Here is a 16,444-nt window from a genome sequence, read left to right on the forward strand (position 1 = left end):
GAATAGGTTGTGCAGAGAGATTCGTGAGTCTTCATCCTTGCCCATACTCAGAACCCGACCGGACTCCAGTCCTAGAAAAACTGCTCTATATGATCCTACTTCGAGCAGAGGAGTGGACCAGGTGATCTCCAGAGGTGCCTGTCACTATCAACGATCCCCTGATTCTGGGAAGGTTTAGCCAGCACACAGCACCCATGCGAGACCTGGACAAATGGTAAAACTCTCCACAGCACAACAGGACAGCACAGCCCTCTCTATGTCAACGTGCACTTCCTAGACAAACCAGAAACTAGCTGGCTGGCTGTGGAATCACGCGTGTGATGACCTGCGTTGGCTTAGCATTCAGATCCTGAATGCTCCACTTACAGTTCAGAGAAATTAGAAACGCATGTAGAAGGAAGACTGGTGGTGAAAGATTACAGCTGGCTTCGCTTCACAAGCTCTACTGCCTGCAACAGGGAGTAGGTCTGGCTTGTAGCTGTAGTGCCACCATACAAAAATGTCTGGCCACAGATAAAACCCTCACTGAACCTAGTGGAATGCTGCTGGTATCACCAACTCTCTCTTCCCATGCTTTCCTCTAATTCCCTCAGACTTATTTTGGCTTGAAACTTTGCGTGTTTGCAACTTTGGCCAGAAGCAAAGCTTTTTTTTTTGGATCTTTTCAGCAAAATCTGTTATTTTTTAGCTCTCCGCTTTTGTGCAAATTACTTCCAGACAAAAATAGTTCCAGCAATGAGCTCTGACTGTGAAGCATTTCTGACAGAATATAGGGGGAGTTTGTCTGATCTGTTAAAATATAGCAAAAGCATAAAATACACTGATTCTAATGATCAAATCTATTGCAGTCCACATTACCACATATAATTCCATGTAAGAAATTCGCATCTATAGCCATGGAGCTATATTAAGACCTGGAAAGAGACAGATTGTCACCACAAACCATGACCTTGTTTACATATAATTAATGATAAAACCTGTTTTTTTCAATGGAGTTTGCTTAATGGAAAAAAATTAACTTTCCTTACAAAAAGCCAAGATGTTTTAAAAATAAAAAAACACAGGGTGAAAAAGTCTGGAAAGAAAACAACTAAAAGTCTTCTCTCCCCTTCTAACATGGAGACCCTTCAAAGTCCTACTACTGATTTAATACAACCTTGTCCTGCAGTTTATAAACCATGGCTAGAAGATACTTTTTTCACTGGTGGTCAGAAGAGAGAAAAGCACCATGCAGTCATGATTTACTCCCATTTTTATGGCCCTCCTTTTTCTTCTCTTTTCCTACAGTTCATTCTCACCTGCCTTATGTAAGCACTTTCCTGGAACTTTCTTACAGTAATTAACAGCAGAGCAATACTCAAGCAATGCTCCAAACTGGTCATAAGATATTTGTTCATCTTCACTGCTTGCCAGCATAAAAATAAATCTTCTACATAATTATGTATCACATACAGCAATCTGCATATGCAAAAGGCTAAATTAACTTGCTGGAAAAAAATAAAAGAATGCAATCATAATTGTAATGTGCACTCAGGAAACCTCAGTAATCTGTAGAAATTGATCTGTTTTCTGCAATAGATCCTGTAATGTTACTTCTCATTTAGACACTTGATAATGAAACAAACAAAAAGAAAAAAAACACACACAACACCCAACCCCAAAACATTCATGCAGTCAAACATGGGCATAATGAGGAACTGAGCTGCTAAAAGTGGGAGACTGGTACTATTCTTTGAATAGAACTATTTGGAAGAGCAGAGAACAGAGGATAGACTGGTTTCGAAGCCAGAGTGTAATTAGAGACAATTTCAAACCAATCCAGTGTCCCCAGAGGAGGCAGAGAACCTGTCTGGATTCAGAAGCATGATGGAAAAGCATGAGAAGAGCACACCAAGTGCTTGGAGATCAAGCCACATGAACATAAGCCACAGATCAAGGGTGTTCATTCAGGACCAAGGCTCGAGGAAATGCTGCAGTATAGCAATGTTGGCAATCAGGACACTAAAAAAGGGAAAATAAGAGGAAGGAGGAAAGCAAGAATCCAGAAAGGATGGGAAGAGACTTTAAGAATGTCATGAAAGTTGAGAACAAGAGAGATTGAGAAGGACAGGGATCTGATCTGCTTCTGCAGTGCTTCTGGGCTCTGGGGCAGCACTGTGCACACCAATGACAGTGAAGACAGTCTGGGACAGAATAGCAGGAACAGAAGAAAACCAATGGGATGGGAGACAAATGACACAAAAGCATTTAAAAACATGTGATTTGCAGCTGCTGGGACGCAGAGTGTGTGCAAGGAACGGAAGAGGCTCTCTTCTCTCAGATGATCCTGCTCTTGGGACAAGACAGACCCAGAGTGACACATGCATCCACATCTGTCCATCGGCATGGGCTGCTCATCACTCAAGTTGCGATGCAGTAACTGAAGCCCAAATATCTATGCCTGTCCTCCTGACAGAAGACTAGCTACCTGCAACTGGCACAACTGTCCCTTGGGGCTGGCATATGCTTTGGTTAGGTACATCAGCCCAGCAGGGACAAATGCGATCAGAACATCAGCAGTGGAGTACAGCAAAGCGCTGTCCTTAGCCTACAGACAGACAAGATCAAAATCTGCACAACCAGTGCCTGCTTCAGTGTTCTTTGTGACGGTGAGTTGCACAGAGCAGCAATACTGCAGGGAGACAGAAGGTTACAATCTTCACAAGTGTCTGAACAAGCATTGTCAGCCACTTTTGGTTACCTCCCTGCTCTCACACACAGGACCCCCTATTATGGTGAGTTTGTAACCACAGCTAACGGCTGCAAGAGCATAAATTCCCACAGATTTGAACACAAATGTTTTCAAGTGTTTAAGTAAATATTTTCCTTGGCTTGTCTGGATCTTCCATCCTCACTAAAGCAGTATGTACTGAGACCAGAAAATCACAGATGGATACTGACACCTGTTTCAGTTCCTCCCCTTTCCAAAGGGCCATATGGTTCATGGTGGTGGGGATGTGATAATTCTCTGGGAATTAGCACCTGTCTTTTCTAACATTAATCCTCACTTCTTCTCTTCCCTGGAGCTAGAAAAAAGGATGGGAGTCATGGCAAACCAATACTGTTTATACCCTCCATCCAGCCCTAGCCTGAAGTGCGGGTGTCAGCCTCATGGCGTTGGATGTGCTGCTGGGTGTGCCTCTAGAGTCCTGCTGGCTGCTAAAAGGCAGAAAATGGAGTAGGTTTTCCCTAAGTGGGCCCAATGTGCTGCTCAAAAATAGTAGCAGACACAACTTTCTTGTAGTTGCAGAAGCACAGTGAAAGAAGTAAAGAGCTGCAGGAGGAAGAGAAAGGTGAAATTGGGCCCTGCTTCCCCCCTTGCATTTATTGAACCCCTTAGATTCACACAGTTTGGCATGTTATTCTTTTGAATGTGTTCTTGAAAGTTTAATTTAAGAACTGATGCAACCTCTGCATTGCTGCCTTTCATCTCAGCTCCCTATTCCTCCCATCCTTTTGTATTGTTTGCCCAGACATAAACATGTGTTTATGTCAATGAGCTGTTCCTTCTGTATGTTCACTGTAGTTGAGTCACTATCTTTGGCCATACATATAAAAAATGTCTGTAATGAACAAATATTGTAATAAGTGCATACACTTTAAGCTTTTTGCATACTAAAGATAAACAGTGATACACTGATAAGGTTTTCCTACCAAGGTACAACTATCGGGGAAAAGCTGGGTTCTGTGTCCACCGTGGTAAAAATACTGACCTTTCTTTAAATTGAGACAAGCAGTTGTAAAAAGCTTCTAACGGACATGGGAAGAATGTGTTCAGGTTGAACGGCACCTCAATCACATACCAGCTCCAAACGCAAAGAAGAAACTCTTTTCTGGGTGCTCTTCCAGCAGGTCCTTCACCCTCCTGCCCATTCGCTCATTTCTCTTGTAGATGAGCTCCTGACGGAAGTAGCTGTCTGTCTCTTGTGCAGCAATGTGTTCACGGGCTGGAAGCGTAGCATTAACGAAATTTGGGACCTAAGGTTGAAAAAAAAAATAGTCTTCATGAAAGGGGAATTTATTTCACAGGCAGCCACGATGCACAAGCATTCTGTTCCACATCGAATGTGGCGATGGCTTTGTCCCTAAAGGCACAGCCAGTAGGACAAAACCTAAAGCAAGCTAAAAAATGCTCAGCAAGATTCTAAATAATGTTTAATTTCTCTCATTTCATGACCCAGCCAGATGGATTTTTTTCCAATTCAAAGTCAACAAATTTGCTACACTGGAGATCCTAAATCCTGATTGCTTGGCTGAAGAAAGTAAATATTTGCCCCTGGCTACCTTTAGCTACATACTTTTTCCTTAAATTGCCATAGGTATGTCGTAACTATGATGATAATTACACTCTTCTAAGAGAATTTGGCTGGTATCACAGCCCTCAGGCTGCCAAAGAATAACTGTGCAATTTGAACTAAAAAAAAACATCCCTAAACTTTTCAAAGGAAAGACGGCCAGATTTTGTCAGGAAAGAAAGCATTACCCATTCCAGTTGCCCTGTCCTCAAAGAATCTTCTAAAATGCTGGCTTCCTCTCCTGGGGACCCCAGGACAGCTGTGACTGCACGCTATCCCGACCTACTGCCAGTGGAGAGAAGCGTGGGTCTGTAGTTGCAGCAATCCTGGCTTCTTGACGAGTAGCTTTAGGCATTGCTGTTACGGGGACTGCTAATAAAAGGGCCTGCAAGTGGTGGTTTCTGGAGAGCAGAGTTCATAATAAGCCAGGTGCTTTCCCTTGCAAGGCTGCAGCAGATGAAGAGACTTTGGAGCCACTCAGATTATTACTAACTCTTTCCAAAGTGTTCTTAGCACACTTAGCACACTGGGCCAGCATGGGGTAAAATTTGCTGAAAAGTGCTGCTTCAAACATAAACTGACCATGTTCCAAACTATTAGCACTCAGCTCCTCAGTCAGGGAGAGTACCCTGAGGTTGAGCCCCTCACATTAAGTAAAGGACAGTTTACGTGGAGACATGTCTGAGACATGCATGTCTTAGAAACAGCAAAACTCTCCAAGGACCTGCAGTCAATGCCAGCTGTCTCCAGTCTGTAAGATCTTCGTAGAACAGTGATACAGCACCTGTATCCTCTTACTATGCTGTAAGACAAATCCTTTGAGAAATCCTTTGAAATTCGTGAATGAACTGCACTGTGTAAAAGCGAGGCAGTGTTACAACCAAGTTGCCTGCACTTGCAGGAGGAAAGGTGTGCAGGACAGGAAGGCAGCAACACACGCACAAAGCTCAGTGCTAGAGAAGCAAGGGTTAGTATGACTCTGCAGCTCTGCAGTACTGCACTGTATGTATCAAAAGGTCATAGCAAAATGCTTATTCAGCAAGGATAGCCCAGGTATCAACACCCGCTTTTTCAGCACTGTAAGGATAGAGCCTGTGATTTCACTGATGTGCACAAATTACCAGGCAATATCTCACAGACAAGAATAGAGAGGCCTGATGTCTCAGTCTGAGGTTAGCTAATCTAACAGCCCAAACAGGCCAAATTGGTCCCTGCTGGGCGTTTTCTTGTGGTTTAAAGATGAGTGTTACATTCCACCGTGCTGCTTAGGAAACCATCTCCGTAAACCCAAGCCTGTGAGGTCTCAGAAGGTCTCTTTCCCTTCACATTCAGTCTATCTTTTCTTTCTTTCACTCCATTTCTCTTCTTTGGGCCTTGTCCAAAGTACCCACTCATCCTGATAGGGGACATTAGAAAACTTGCAACTTGCCCAGCCTTACACAAGTGCCCAAGTCATGAGTGTATTTCTCTGTCACATTTAGCACAAAAGAGCCTGCTGTTGTTCTATATTGTTGTTAAGTTTGCTCATACCTAAGCTAGAGTAATTCCACAGAGTCCTTAACAAAATAACAGATTAACTCACAGAGCTTTGATGCTAAAACAAACATGCCACTTGTCCAAAGAGGAAAGCCAGGTGCACCTTTGCTGCTTGTGTGCAGTGAGACAGGAGTTGAGGTGCTGCAGACTCCTGGAACATGAGGCTCAGGAAAACAGATGGGTTGGGGAGCCAGCAGCATGCCCTTGGCCCTCACCTGTAAAGGGCCTGCCTTGGGGACAGACAAGCACAAGTGTGACAGGGATTAGTGCTGAAGGGACATGTGCATAGTACAAGGGCTGTGGTGGCTGGACTCACTTGAGAAGTGTCATGGTTGAAGATGATGGAGCTGAGGTCCCCACAGTTGTAATGCTTGATAAGGTCTTCAGTCGTATAGGGGATCTGGACACTGCCTGCTCGGAGTCTCTCCTGCTGCAAGAGAGTCTGATTCAAAGCAAAGACCACCTGAGGAAGGGGGAGAGGGAGGAAAAGACAGAGTTCCTGGTAAGTTCTCTTTTCATCCCATGGGAAGGTCACAGACACACAGCCACCTGATGAGGGCTCTCTGCAGCTGCCCTGCTCTGAGTACAGGACTGGCTCTGAGCCAGTCCACATCTCACCAACACGTGCCTCTCCTGGGTTCACAGGTACTCACACCTTGGTTGCTTTGAGCCTGCTCAGAGGGAACTGACCCACCACATTTAATTCCATGAGGTTTTGACTGTGACATGGTTAATACAGAAGATACAAAGGGGCAGGTGGAAGCAGGGGAAATCTTTCTCCCCTAGATGACAGTTTGCCTGACCACTACAGAGCCCCAGGACACGACGGGCTCCTGTCCTCATAGCTCCTCAGCCACCTACCTAAATTAAGCATGGTTTCTCCTTGTTTGCCTTTCCTTCCTCATCCACAAGAACAGTACCAGGGTGTTGTTTCCTGCTTCATGTCTCCCTCTCTAAGACAACATCTATTTCAGGCAGGAAGGGCTCTCTGGAGCAGACAAAGGAAGGATGGTGGCCTTTGGGGTTTGCAGGGAGTCACCCAGCACTCACTCTCTCCCAGCTGACTGCCTCAGAAGGCACCAGGGCTGCGTGCATTCCCTCCTCCTGGGCCTTTCCCTGGGAATGCAAACACTCCCATTCCCTTTGCCTCAAGACAAACTATCCAGCTGCCACGGCTCCAGCCACGAGGGAGCCTTTCCACTGACCAAAAAGGGAGAAGACCAGCAGAGCACAGCACGACTCTCCCAAGGCAGCGGCCTCAGGACCTGACCCAGAGAGAGCTGCTGATCCAGCCACCCCACACCTGGGCAGCACTCACCCCACTTAAAAGGGAGAAGAGAGCACTTTGGAGCAACACTTCATAGGTGCCTCTGGAGCCAAACAGACAAGGCAGAACCTCCACACCTCTCCCTAGCTGCTCCAGCCACTACAGCCAGTGGCCACTGAGCTCCAGAAAGGCAGGTAACCAAGGAAAGACTTGGAGTAGAAGCTCACCAGGCTGAACATGGGATGCCAGTGGACACCTTTGGTGGGATGTGGAGCTGAATAATCACCTGCACAGGGAGCAGTCCTCTGGCAGCACCTGGCAAGTAAAACATCACCATCTCTCCTCAGCACAGTGCATACTCAAGCTACCACCAGTTTTCACACCAAAACTAGACACAAGCTTTCCTACTACCTACTGGCTTTTTTAAAGGAAGTAAGCTCAGAGATATTGCTTTGAAATTTTTCAAAAATTAATCTTGGAAATGTTATTTTTTAAGCTCTGGTTAGTCTCTCTGTCATTAACTCCTCCTGGATATTTGCCTCAAACACCATCAAAGGCACTCTGGAACTGGAAGAATTTGACAACACCATGAAACTCATACATGAGTAAGCATACTGTTAATAATCTGAGATTCTATGAACTAAATTTGAGGATTATATAGCAGATGTGAGAACAAACAGGTGCAATTTCCCTCCCCCAGAACAACAATCTGTCTTCTACAGAAAGGTGCAAATTCCACCAAATTTGGAATCACTGTCCTCGTTACAGCTAGAGCTACTTGTTTGGATCCAAATCACTGTGTATTTAGCCCAACACAAAAGCACGTAACTTAGCATTAGTTCTGGGGGGGTGTTCATGAATAGTAACATTCAATCCTATCTCATGTTTTTAAAGAGGGCAATAATTCACTTTGTTGGTACAAACTGCACTGGATTAAAATAATATCTCCAGACGAACACTCAGCAAAATTACATCAAACTAAACAGTGGCCATCTTGCAAAGGACCTCTCTTTAATTTCAAAATAAATTAAACAAGACCAAACTGAAACCACTTAATGCCTGAATAAAAGTTTGCTTGCAGGCTGGAGTTTATCATACTCCAAAGCCATTGTTTTTCCATTTGTTTGGCTTCACTTCCCACACAGAGAAGTCCTAATGGATATTAACGACCAGAGAAGGTTCACTGAGATACAAGCCAAATCCATGCTGAAAACATGGGATTTCTATACCCAAGGACTGCCAGGTCATGCCAGGAAGATCTTATATGTATAATCAGTCCATCCAAAAGCACTTCCATGTAAATGGCTTATATTTGGCTATTATAATGGCTTATATAAGCTATTTGACTACCATAGGATCATCTGCTTTACAATTTACCATTAAAGCAATATGTCCCTTTCTAGACTTTGCAGCCTCTGAAACAATGACCAGACATTCCCCGCCCACAGAGCAGGCAGGGACTGTGACATCAAAAAAGCTTTGCAATCTTTACCTTTTGAGTTTCACCCAGACACAAACCAGAAGAGGCTAACCAATTTCTGTAGGGAAAGCACTAGCCTGCTGGGAGAGGCATGAGAACAAAGCAAATCTTCCTCTCTCCACTGTACCCCCACAGCCTGCACTCCTACTGCCACTTGTTCTGCATGCAACTCTCAGCTCCGTGCACATCTCTTCCCTCCTCCCTTGCAGTATTCCTCAAGTGAAAGAGATTCAGTCTGTCCTCCAAACAGACTTGGCTTGGACTGTAGCAGTCAGGTTGAGCCACACAGATGTTGTCCTTTCTCATGCCCATGTTGCCAGACTTCCCCATGAGCAACATCTTTCCCCACCTGGATCTAGACCAGATTCCAATCACTGTATGCAGCACCTGAGAGAGAAGTCACATAAGAACGATGTAAAGTTCCCAACCCAGAGAGTGGATTTCCACCTTGATGCTGTGAGGGACACAGGTAGTCTCAGCTCCTTTGAGGGCAGCAGCAGCAGCTCAAGCCTCTCTGCATTGGGAGCAAGAAGTCAAGAGAGCACCAATGTCCTTGAAAATTAGCCCTCCCTAATAAGTTACAGTAACTCACACATCAGGCTTCGCACAACAGGAATGCAGGAAATGCTATTGCCAAAAATACTCTCCACATCAGCTGTTCTGAACAGAACAGTGGCATCTGCTGGAGGGGCACGATGGCACACCTACTGAACAACTACACAGGATTACAACTTGGCATCAGCATGAGTGCACAGCCTCTCAAAGAAATGTGATAGTTCCTCTCAATTTCTGTACCACTTGCACCTTCTTGGGGGAATTGAAACACTTTGTCAAGAAGTGAAGGCGTGTGGGGATAAAGAGGGAGGGACCTGTTTGCAGTACCAGGTGTTGCTTAAAGTTCTGCCCTGGTGAGGAGGTTATCTTCAGTAAATAATAATGGATAAACACTGTCAAGATCTCAAGAGAAGGAAGATTCCTGAACCTACTGTTCTTAAAGGATTTAATTTATTGAGATGGGTGTTGCTCAGAAGTTGGTAACTCCTATCTGTAGTCACTTCTCAAAGAAAACAATAGACTAGGGGCAAAATGACACTTAAGAAGATAACAGCCCTTCAAACTGCAAATCTGATCCCAGTCTTGTTTACTAGATGTGAAAAGCTGAAGAAAGTCAACAGAGCATTAGAAGCAGAGAGCAGATCAGCTGCTAGTCTGCAACTGTTATATTTGCTTGGCACAAATACTGCTTGCCTTCCTAACTCCGCATTCGATACTGCACCCCTTTGATTTCTAGTAATTTCAAGCAGTTGAGAAAATAGAAAATAAGGAAAGGTTGAAATTTTCAATTTTGCTTAGAAATCAAATGCAAGAATTTGTGAGCTCTTCCAAAAGGTGATACAGAAAATATGCATCTGTCTTGCAGGTATCTTTTGCATTGCACTGTTTTACTACTTCCAAGATCTTTCCTGTGTTGGAATCCACAGAAATCACTCCACATTCATCCTCCTTGCAAAACCATTCTTCCTTACTTCACACCCCCCTCCAGCAACTCCATCCTACTCTGCTCCATTAAGTGTATTCATACTAGCATCAAAGCAGCTCCTGAAAAAGATGTATTCAAAGAACAAAAGTAACAAGTTTATTAGAAAGGGATTTTTTATCACCCACCTCCCATTTTCACTGTGATCTCTGTCTTCCCCCAACCCTCTCCCTTTTTGTACTGTGGAAAAAATCGATTAAGCTCTCCGGTATACATATTGCTGCAAACCTCATTCTCCCCCTGGATATTTCTTCAGCTGTCAGGAGACACTTGTCTCCTTTGCTAGCATTGTTGGAGTGGCCTGCTAGGCTAAGGGGGCGGGGAAAAGAGGGTTAGAGCCTGGCAGATGCCTTTTTTGTCAGAGACAAAGGACCCCCTGCCATCCTCTCCACTTTTCAGTACTTTCATCCACATTGGATCAAAGTGCTGTTCTGCATATGAAAGGAACCTGGCATTATTTGCCTCAAATTAGCCTATCGCCATCCTGCTAGCCTCCAGTCTTCCCAACAAAAGCGCTCACATCTGTTCCATCATTTGCCTCATCTTCTGGTTTTTTTTTTCTTTCAGCTCTCAGTTTTTGAGGGCCATTCAATCTCTTGAATTATAGTCTGGGGGAGCATCTTCCTTGCTCTGGGATCACTCAGCCAGACAATTTGCTTTTAATTGTCTTAAGGAGTCATGGGCTGCTTTTGGGTCCTTCCCAGCTAATAACTGCATCCATTACGGATTCCATTCAGCCTCTTCAGCCAATTCTTTCCCTCTTTCTCCTCCTTCTCAAAAGCATGTTTCTCTCCTTGCTCTTCACCTGGAGGAGACCATTGCTTCTCTGGGCCAGTGAACACTACTGTCCCAAATCAAAGCGAGCATTAAATCAAAAGCATCATGACTATGAGAGTCAATAATCCTCCGTTGTCATGGTAATGGTCCAGCAGGCCAAATGTTGAGAAGAAAGCAGGATTCCTCGCTGTGGTGTGGCACAGCTGACTTTGAGGTAGGAAGTCAGGACTGGTAATGTCAGAGCCTGGAAACCTGAGCCCACCTGCCATGAGGAGCCCTGCAAAAAACAGTCTGCACACACAGGCCGGAGAAGCCTTATTTTGGCATGGGCTGAAAATAGCAAAAGGAGATTTAACCCACCATCTGCAGCCTTCAGAGCAGTCTAAGTCACTTTCAGAGCTGTTGCACCCGATGAGATGCTCCCTGTGGCCTCTGCAACAAGCTTTTGTAAACAAGAGAGAAAAAGGAAGCAAATTTCCAAACTCAGACTACTTCTGTGAGAAAGACTGGATTAGAGCCATGAGCAGAGAGAGGTTTTATGAGAAACTCACCCAAGGGACAAGACGTGAGCAGTACAAGTCAATGAAACAAAGTGTAAACTGCACTATGTTACTTACGAGCTACAAGTTTCCCATGGGCTTCCTATTATTTATGTTTGGGGTTTTTTTAGTCAAAAGCCAACACTGCAAGGAGAGGGAGCACTTTTCTCTGTCAGGATCCTCCAAGACACTTAGATGACACTCTGCCTCAAATCTGACACAGAGATGCTGACACAGGTAAAGGCAGTGAAGAATTCGACCTTTGGTCTGCCGAAAACAAACTTACACTAGGATATTGTATGCCAGATTCTTGCAGTGTGTCTTTCCAGAACCAAACAAAGAGACCCTGAAGTTTTTGGTTGTTATCTGGAATTTATATGGTAATACACAAACCAATCCTTCCCAGCTAGGAGTTATATAAAACAAGGGAATTTAGAAGTAATACTCTTGTTACAGAAGGATGGTTGATAATGTTGAATCAGAGGACCACTACTTACAGCAGTGCTGGAAATGCAGCTCATTTACTTGTAATAGACTGCATTAGTACCTATCCTTTTGTCTGAGTAATTTACACTGATTTTACAGTGTGAAAGGTAATTTTTATGTTTTCACTGACAGCAGCAGAAATAAACACCCCGTTATACGCTGAGCGTGGCGTAAGACCAGCAGTGGAATAGACTGTTCCCATTTCTCAGGGCAGCTTGCAATTCACATCTGGACATCTACAAGACTTTGCTGGAACTTGCTCCCATCTTTCTATGGGTTAATTGCAAGGCCATGAACCTGCTGCTGCACCTCGTCCCTGGCAACTCTTCATCTAAGCTCACTGGGATTCCTCCCTGTGCTGCAGGAATGCTTCAAGCTTTTCATGAAGTGCATCTGTGTACAGACAATCTTTGAACTGGTGATCCAGATTAGCATGTTACTAAAGAAGGATTAAACTTTTTTTTAGTTCCATTTGTATTAAATATTTTGTAAATGTTAACAAAGTTTGTTTTTAAAACCTTCACATATGAAACTTTCACCAGATACATTTTTACTTCAAAGGGACTAGCCCTTTGTCTAATTTTCGGGTTTCTACTGTCCTGAAGCAAAGCTCAAGGCAAAAAAAAGAAGCCCCAACAAACTACTTTTGACACACTACACTTAGAATTCCTGCCTGTCTCATACTCAGCATTTTTTCAGTTAGCAAGTCCATTTTGTTTCGGACTAGCATTGCCACATAACTCCTAAACTCAGGTGAAAATCAGACTTGGGAACACTTAACCAAATGAAAAGGAATTACTAACAATCCTGATTTCTCTTAGTATATGCTCACTTTCCGATTTACAGAACTAACCAGTACATCAGTAGTAAGGGTTTCTTTCCTTTGCCTAACTGCTGTGTTCACAGCACACTTAACACAACCATCTCAAAACTGGATTAATATTAAAAGAATAACTAAGTTCCAAAGGGAAAAATCTGAAACTAGGGTTTCTTGGGCTGACACTAGCTATACTTCTAAAAGTCAACATCTCCAATTGATGTTTTGTTTGGCTTTTTGTCTGTTTTTAAAAAAACAACCTTCTACTAAAATAGTTGGTTTGGTTTACTTCCACTTCCTTCTTTTCCATGGGATATTCTTAAATCTAGTTCAAACAAAACTAAAATACTGAAGTTAATAAACTCTTTTAAACAACTTACAGGAAAATTCCTTTAGAATGGAAACAATCTGGATTTCCAACTGTAGAAAATATGTAAAAAAGGTAGAAATGATGACACATGACTGTGTTTGTGACTGTAAGGAGTAAGTTGAAGGCTTCCTATCTTCCACAGCTTTAAGAACAACATTTAGCAGTACTTTTTAATCTTCCTAAAACACAATTACTGAAACTAAACAAACTTGGTATTGATGACCTGGGATTTGGCCTCCTTTTTTTTTTTTTTTTTTTTTCACTCAACCACAGATGCTCTTTGGAGTGCTGCTAGATGAAAGAAAAACTCTCATAAGTCCCCCCTCACCTTCATTATTCTTTTATTTGTCCTTTCTACCACAGGCTATGTATACCTTAGGACTAAACTTGACAGCAGTTTGGAAGATTGCTAGAAGTAGCATGCCTTAGGAATATAGAATACTAGAGCTTGAACTTGCTCTTGCCAGTACTTTTACACCTTTTTTGGTGGAATAACTCAGAAAGAAAATTTTTAATTGGCTGCAGAAAAAAAAAAATTTAATTGGCTCTTTCTGCAAAACTGTTGTACATTACTTGTGTAATTCAGGTAAGCATGACTAAATCAAGACTATAAAGTTAACAGGGTAAACAACCCGGCCTTGCAACATCATGAACAGCCCCAGACAGTTATCATGTGTCTCCTGGTATCCACACAGGGAGATCTTTGGATTTTCTTGAAGTTCTGCCAGCTGTGAAAGCTTCTTCCATATAAAACACTCAGCACTGATAAAACATTTTTCCACTCAACAGAGCAACTAGGCCAGAGCTCTGTCTGCTGCTCCAAACAGAACAACAATTTTGAACCAGTGTTTATGTTGTAGGCCACTGGAAGCATCTTTAAGAGAAGGTTCTGGCCTCCAAATGGAGCACAGCAGAGCTCACGACGAACTTTTCCACAGCTACAGGGGTGAAAGGAAGAATTTATGTTCTATTTACAAATTGTTATACACTATTAGACTTGCCAAGAAAAATCTCAGACAAGAACTGCTAAAATGGTCCCTAGCTGGCTTCAGGCAGATCAGAGGCTGGAAGTTCTCAGTGCAAAAGCTTTCCAAGAGGAATAGCTGACAACGTTTTCAAATACTGAGACACAGGCCTAAGTCTGTGCTCTTCACAGTAACTCTGAGTCCAGCCACGTAGTAAAAATACCATGTCCCAAAGTAGGATGGGAACTTACAAACCATCAGCTGTGCAGCACGAACGCCCTGAGATGACATTCTTGGGATGAATCTCAGCTGGCTCCACTACCACATGGCACCTCCACTTCCCTCTCTGGCTGTCCACATTAGGACACGACCAGTGTTTCCAATTTAGCCAGTATACCAAGCTGTCTTTGTGAAAAAATCTAAAGGACTCTGATAGTCAGACCCAGGAAAACCCACCTGCTGCCAGCACAATCAGGAAACTGCTGAGCATTTGGTACTTCTGAAAGAAAGGCTGCTCATTGCTAGAAAGTATCTGGTGGTTTTTGTTTTGTTTTGGTTTTTTTTGTTTTGTTTTGTTCTTGAAAAAGATTGTTGCATGCCAAAAAGGGTGCCATAGGAATTTTAAGTGACTGTCTAAATTCAATTGATTTGCAAAAAATCTCATATCAGATAAGCTATTGCTGTAAAAGTATGGAAGATTTTAACCTGCGGACTTCTGAGCCAGTTTCAATGCATCCAAAGCCAGAAGAGAAGATTTTTATTTCCCCCACTAATCCCAGGACTTGTCCAACTTACTACAAGCCTTTACTATTTTCCTTCTCTTGCTGCCTACTTTTAAAAATAAAGGTGTTAAATCACCAAAATGTAACTGCAGTCCACCAAGATATGAAGTCAGAAGGATGCCAGTTCAGTTTGGATCACAGAAGCGTCTACGGACGCTGCCACTTGGCATGGACTAAAAAAAAATCAGAGAAAAAATTTTGTCAGGCAAAAAAGCCATGAGAATATTTCTGAACTCAAAACTTTCAGACCAACTGAACAGAAATTTCTCAATCTTCTCAGACAACAAGGTAGACAACAGTTCCAACAATTAGATAAGCCCATTTTCTTTAGCACTTCTGAGCCCTACGTAGTCAAACAACTTTGTTAAAGGCCGGAGCAGGTCACCTACCCCACGGGAAGTTCCAGCACATGGTCACACACACTTACTGTCAGGTTAAGTGTCCTGGGTAAACATTTGCTCAAGCATCTCTGAGAAAAGCAGAGGTATCTGCCAAGAGCTCATAATTTTCACAAAGGCACCACGATTACCTAAATCTGACTGTTAAGATTAAAATGGCCTAAGATAAGCAGGCAGGCTCTGGGGTGTGATGAAATGAACAGTAACAAGAACAAATCATGTCAAAATTTATCTCATGGGCACGTTATACTTTGGCCTCAGAAGTGAACAACTGGGTATTTTTCCTGGGCTAGCCAGGGCAATGCTTTTTCAGAAATAATGTTGAAAACCTGCAGTGCAATTGGTATCAACCAGCAACTCTCTGCATGGAAAAAACGCAAGAATATATTGGCTAAAAGTCTGTAACTTTCAGCATTAAAGCAAAAAGCTCCGGTGCACTCAGAACTGTGCAAAAGATTTTAAAGGTTTAATGGGATGTGAATCATCATCCTCTGAATCTAGTTTTGGAAATAACAAACAATATTGTACAATAGCAGTTGCTTGGTGAGTATCTGCTAAAACTATGACAGAAGAAAAACAACAAGCAGGTAATCAGGGAAAAACAATTCAAGCTGCCCAAGCTAGACAAATTCTGACAAGCTGTACTTACAGACTAATGGGACGTTTTTTAGGGATTCCCAAGAGATTTAGTTCCCTTTTTTGGACAAAAACCCTCAAGAAGGTCTGTACAGTGTAGGTATAAGACTCGTACTACAAAAACTCTAGTCTGAAAACTTACACTTGAATGACAACACAACACAGCACAAAGTCCTGGGTTAAATTTTATTACTATACTATTACTATCCACTCCAAAGATCTGCAGAAGGATGCCTCCCTCCTGAATCATTGCACATTACACGTCGTTACGAGTGTGTGCCTTCTCTGTGTCAGGCAACACCTACCAGAACTTCTTAGGCTTATGTTTCCTCAGTTAAAATCTGAGATGCAAGTCCACAAGCGATGTGTCTACACAGTGTTGTGACACTGGATTAAGGATGAAAGAGTTCAGAGATTACCTCACTCTGGATTGTGACACAGAATAGACAAACATAAAGCAGCTTCTCATCCCTTCAAATATTCTACATATCCCACCACATAGCGCTCCTACAGGGTTTTT

At 43.0% G+C, this 16,444-nt stretch overlaps 1 protein-coding gene across 1 annotated transcript in view; it reads right to left on the minus strand.

Annotated features, from left to right (window-relative positions):
• LOC116781112 (metalloprotease TIKI1-like) overlaps positions 1-16,444 on the minus strand; it is a 66,926-nt gene that overhangs the window by 19,359 nt on the left and 31,123 nt on the right. The window contains exons 4-5 of the mRNA XM_032676714.1: positions 6,187-6,333; positions 3,843-4,017 (exon numbers count right to left, since the gene is read on the minus strand). Coding sequence (XP_032532605.1) covers positions 3,843-4,017; positions 6,187-6,333 — 322 coding nt within the window. The remainder of the gene's footprint in view (positions 1-3,842; positions 4,018-6,186; positions 6,334-16,444) is intronic.

This window comes from Chiroxiphia lanceolata, chromosome Z (assembly GCF_009829145.1).
Source record: "Chiroxiphia lanceolata isolate bChiLan1 chromosome Z, bChiLan1.pri, whole genome shotgun sequence".
In the NCBI taxonomy this organism is placed as follows: Eukaryota; Metazoa; Chordata; class Aves; order Passeriformes; family Pipridae; genus Chiroxiphia; species Chiroxiphia lanceolata.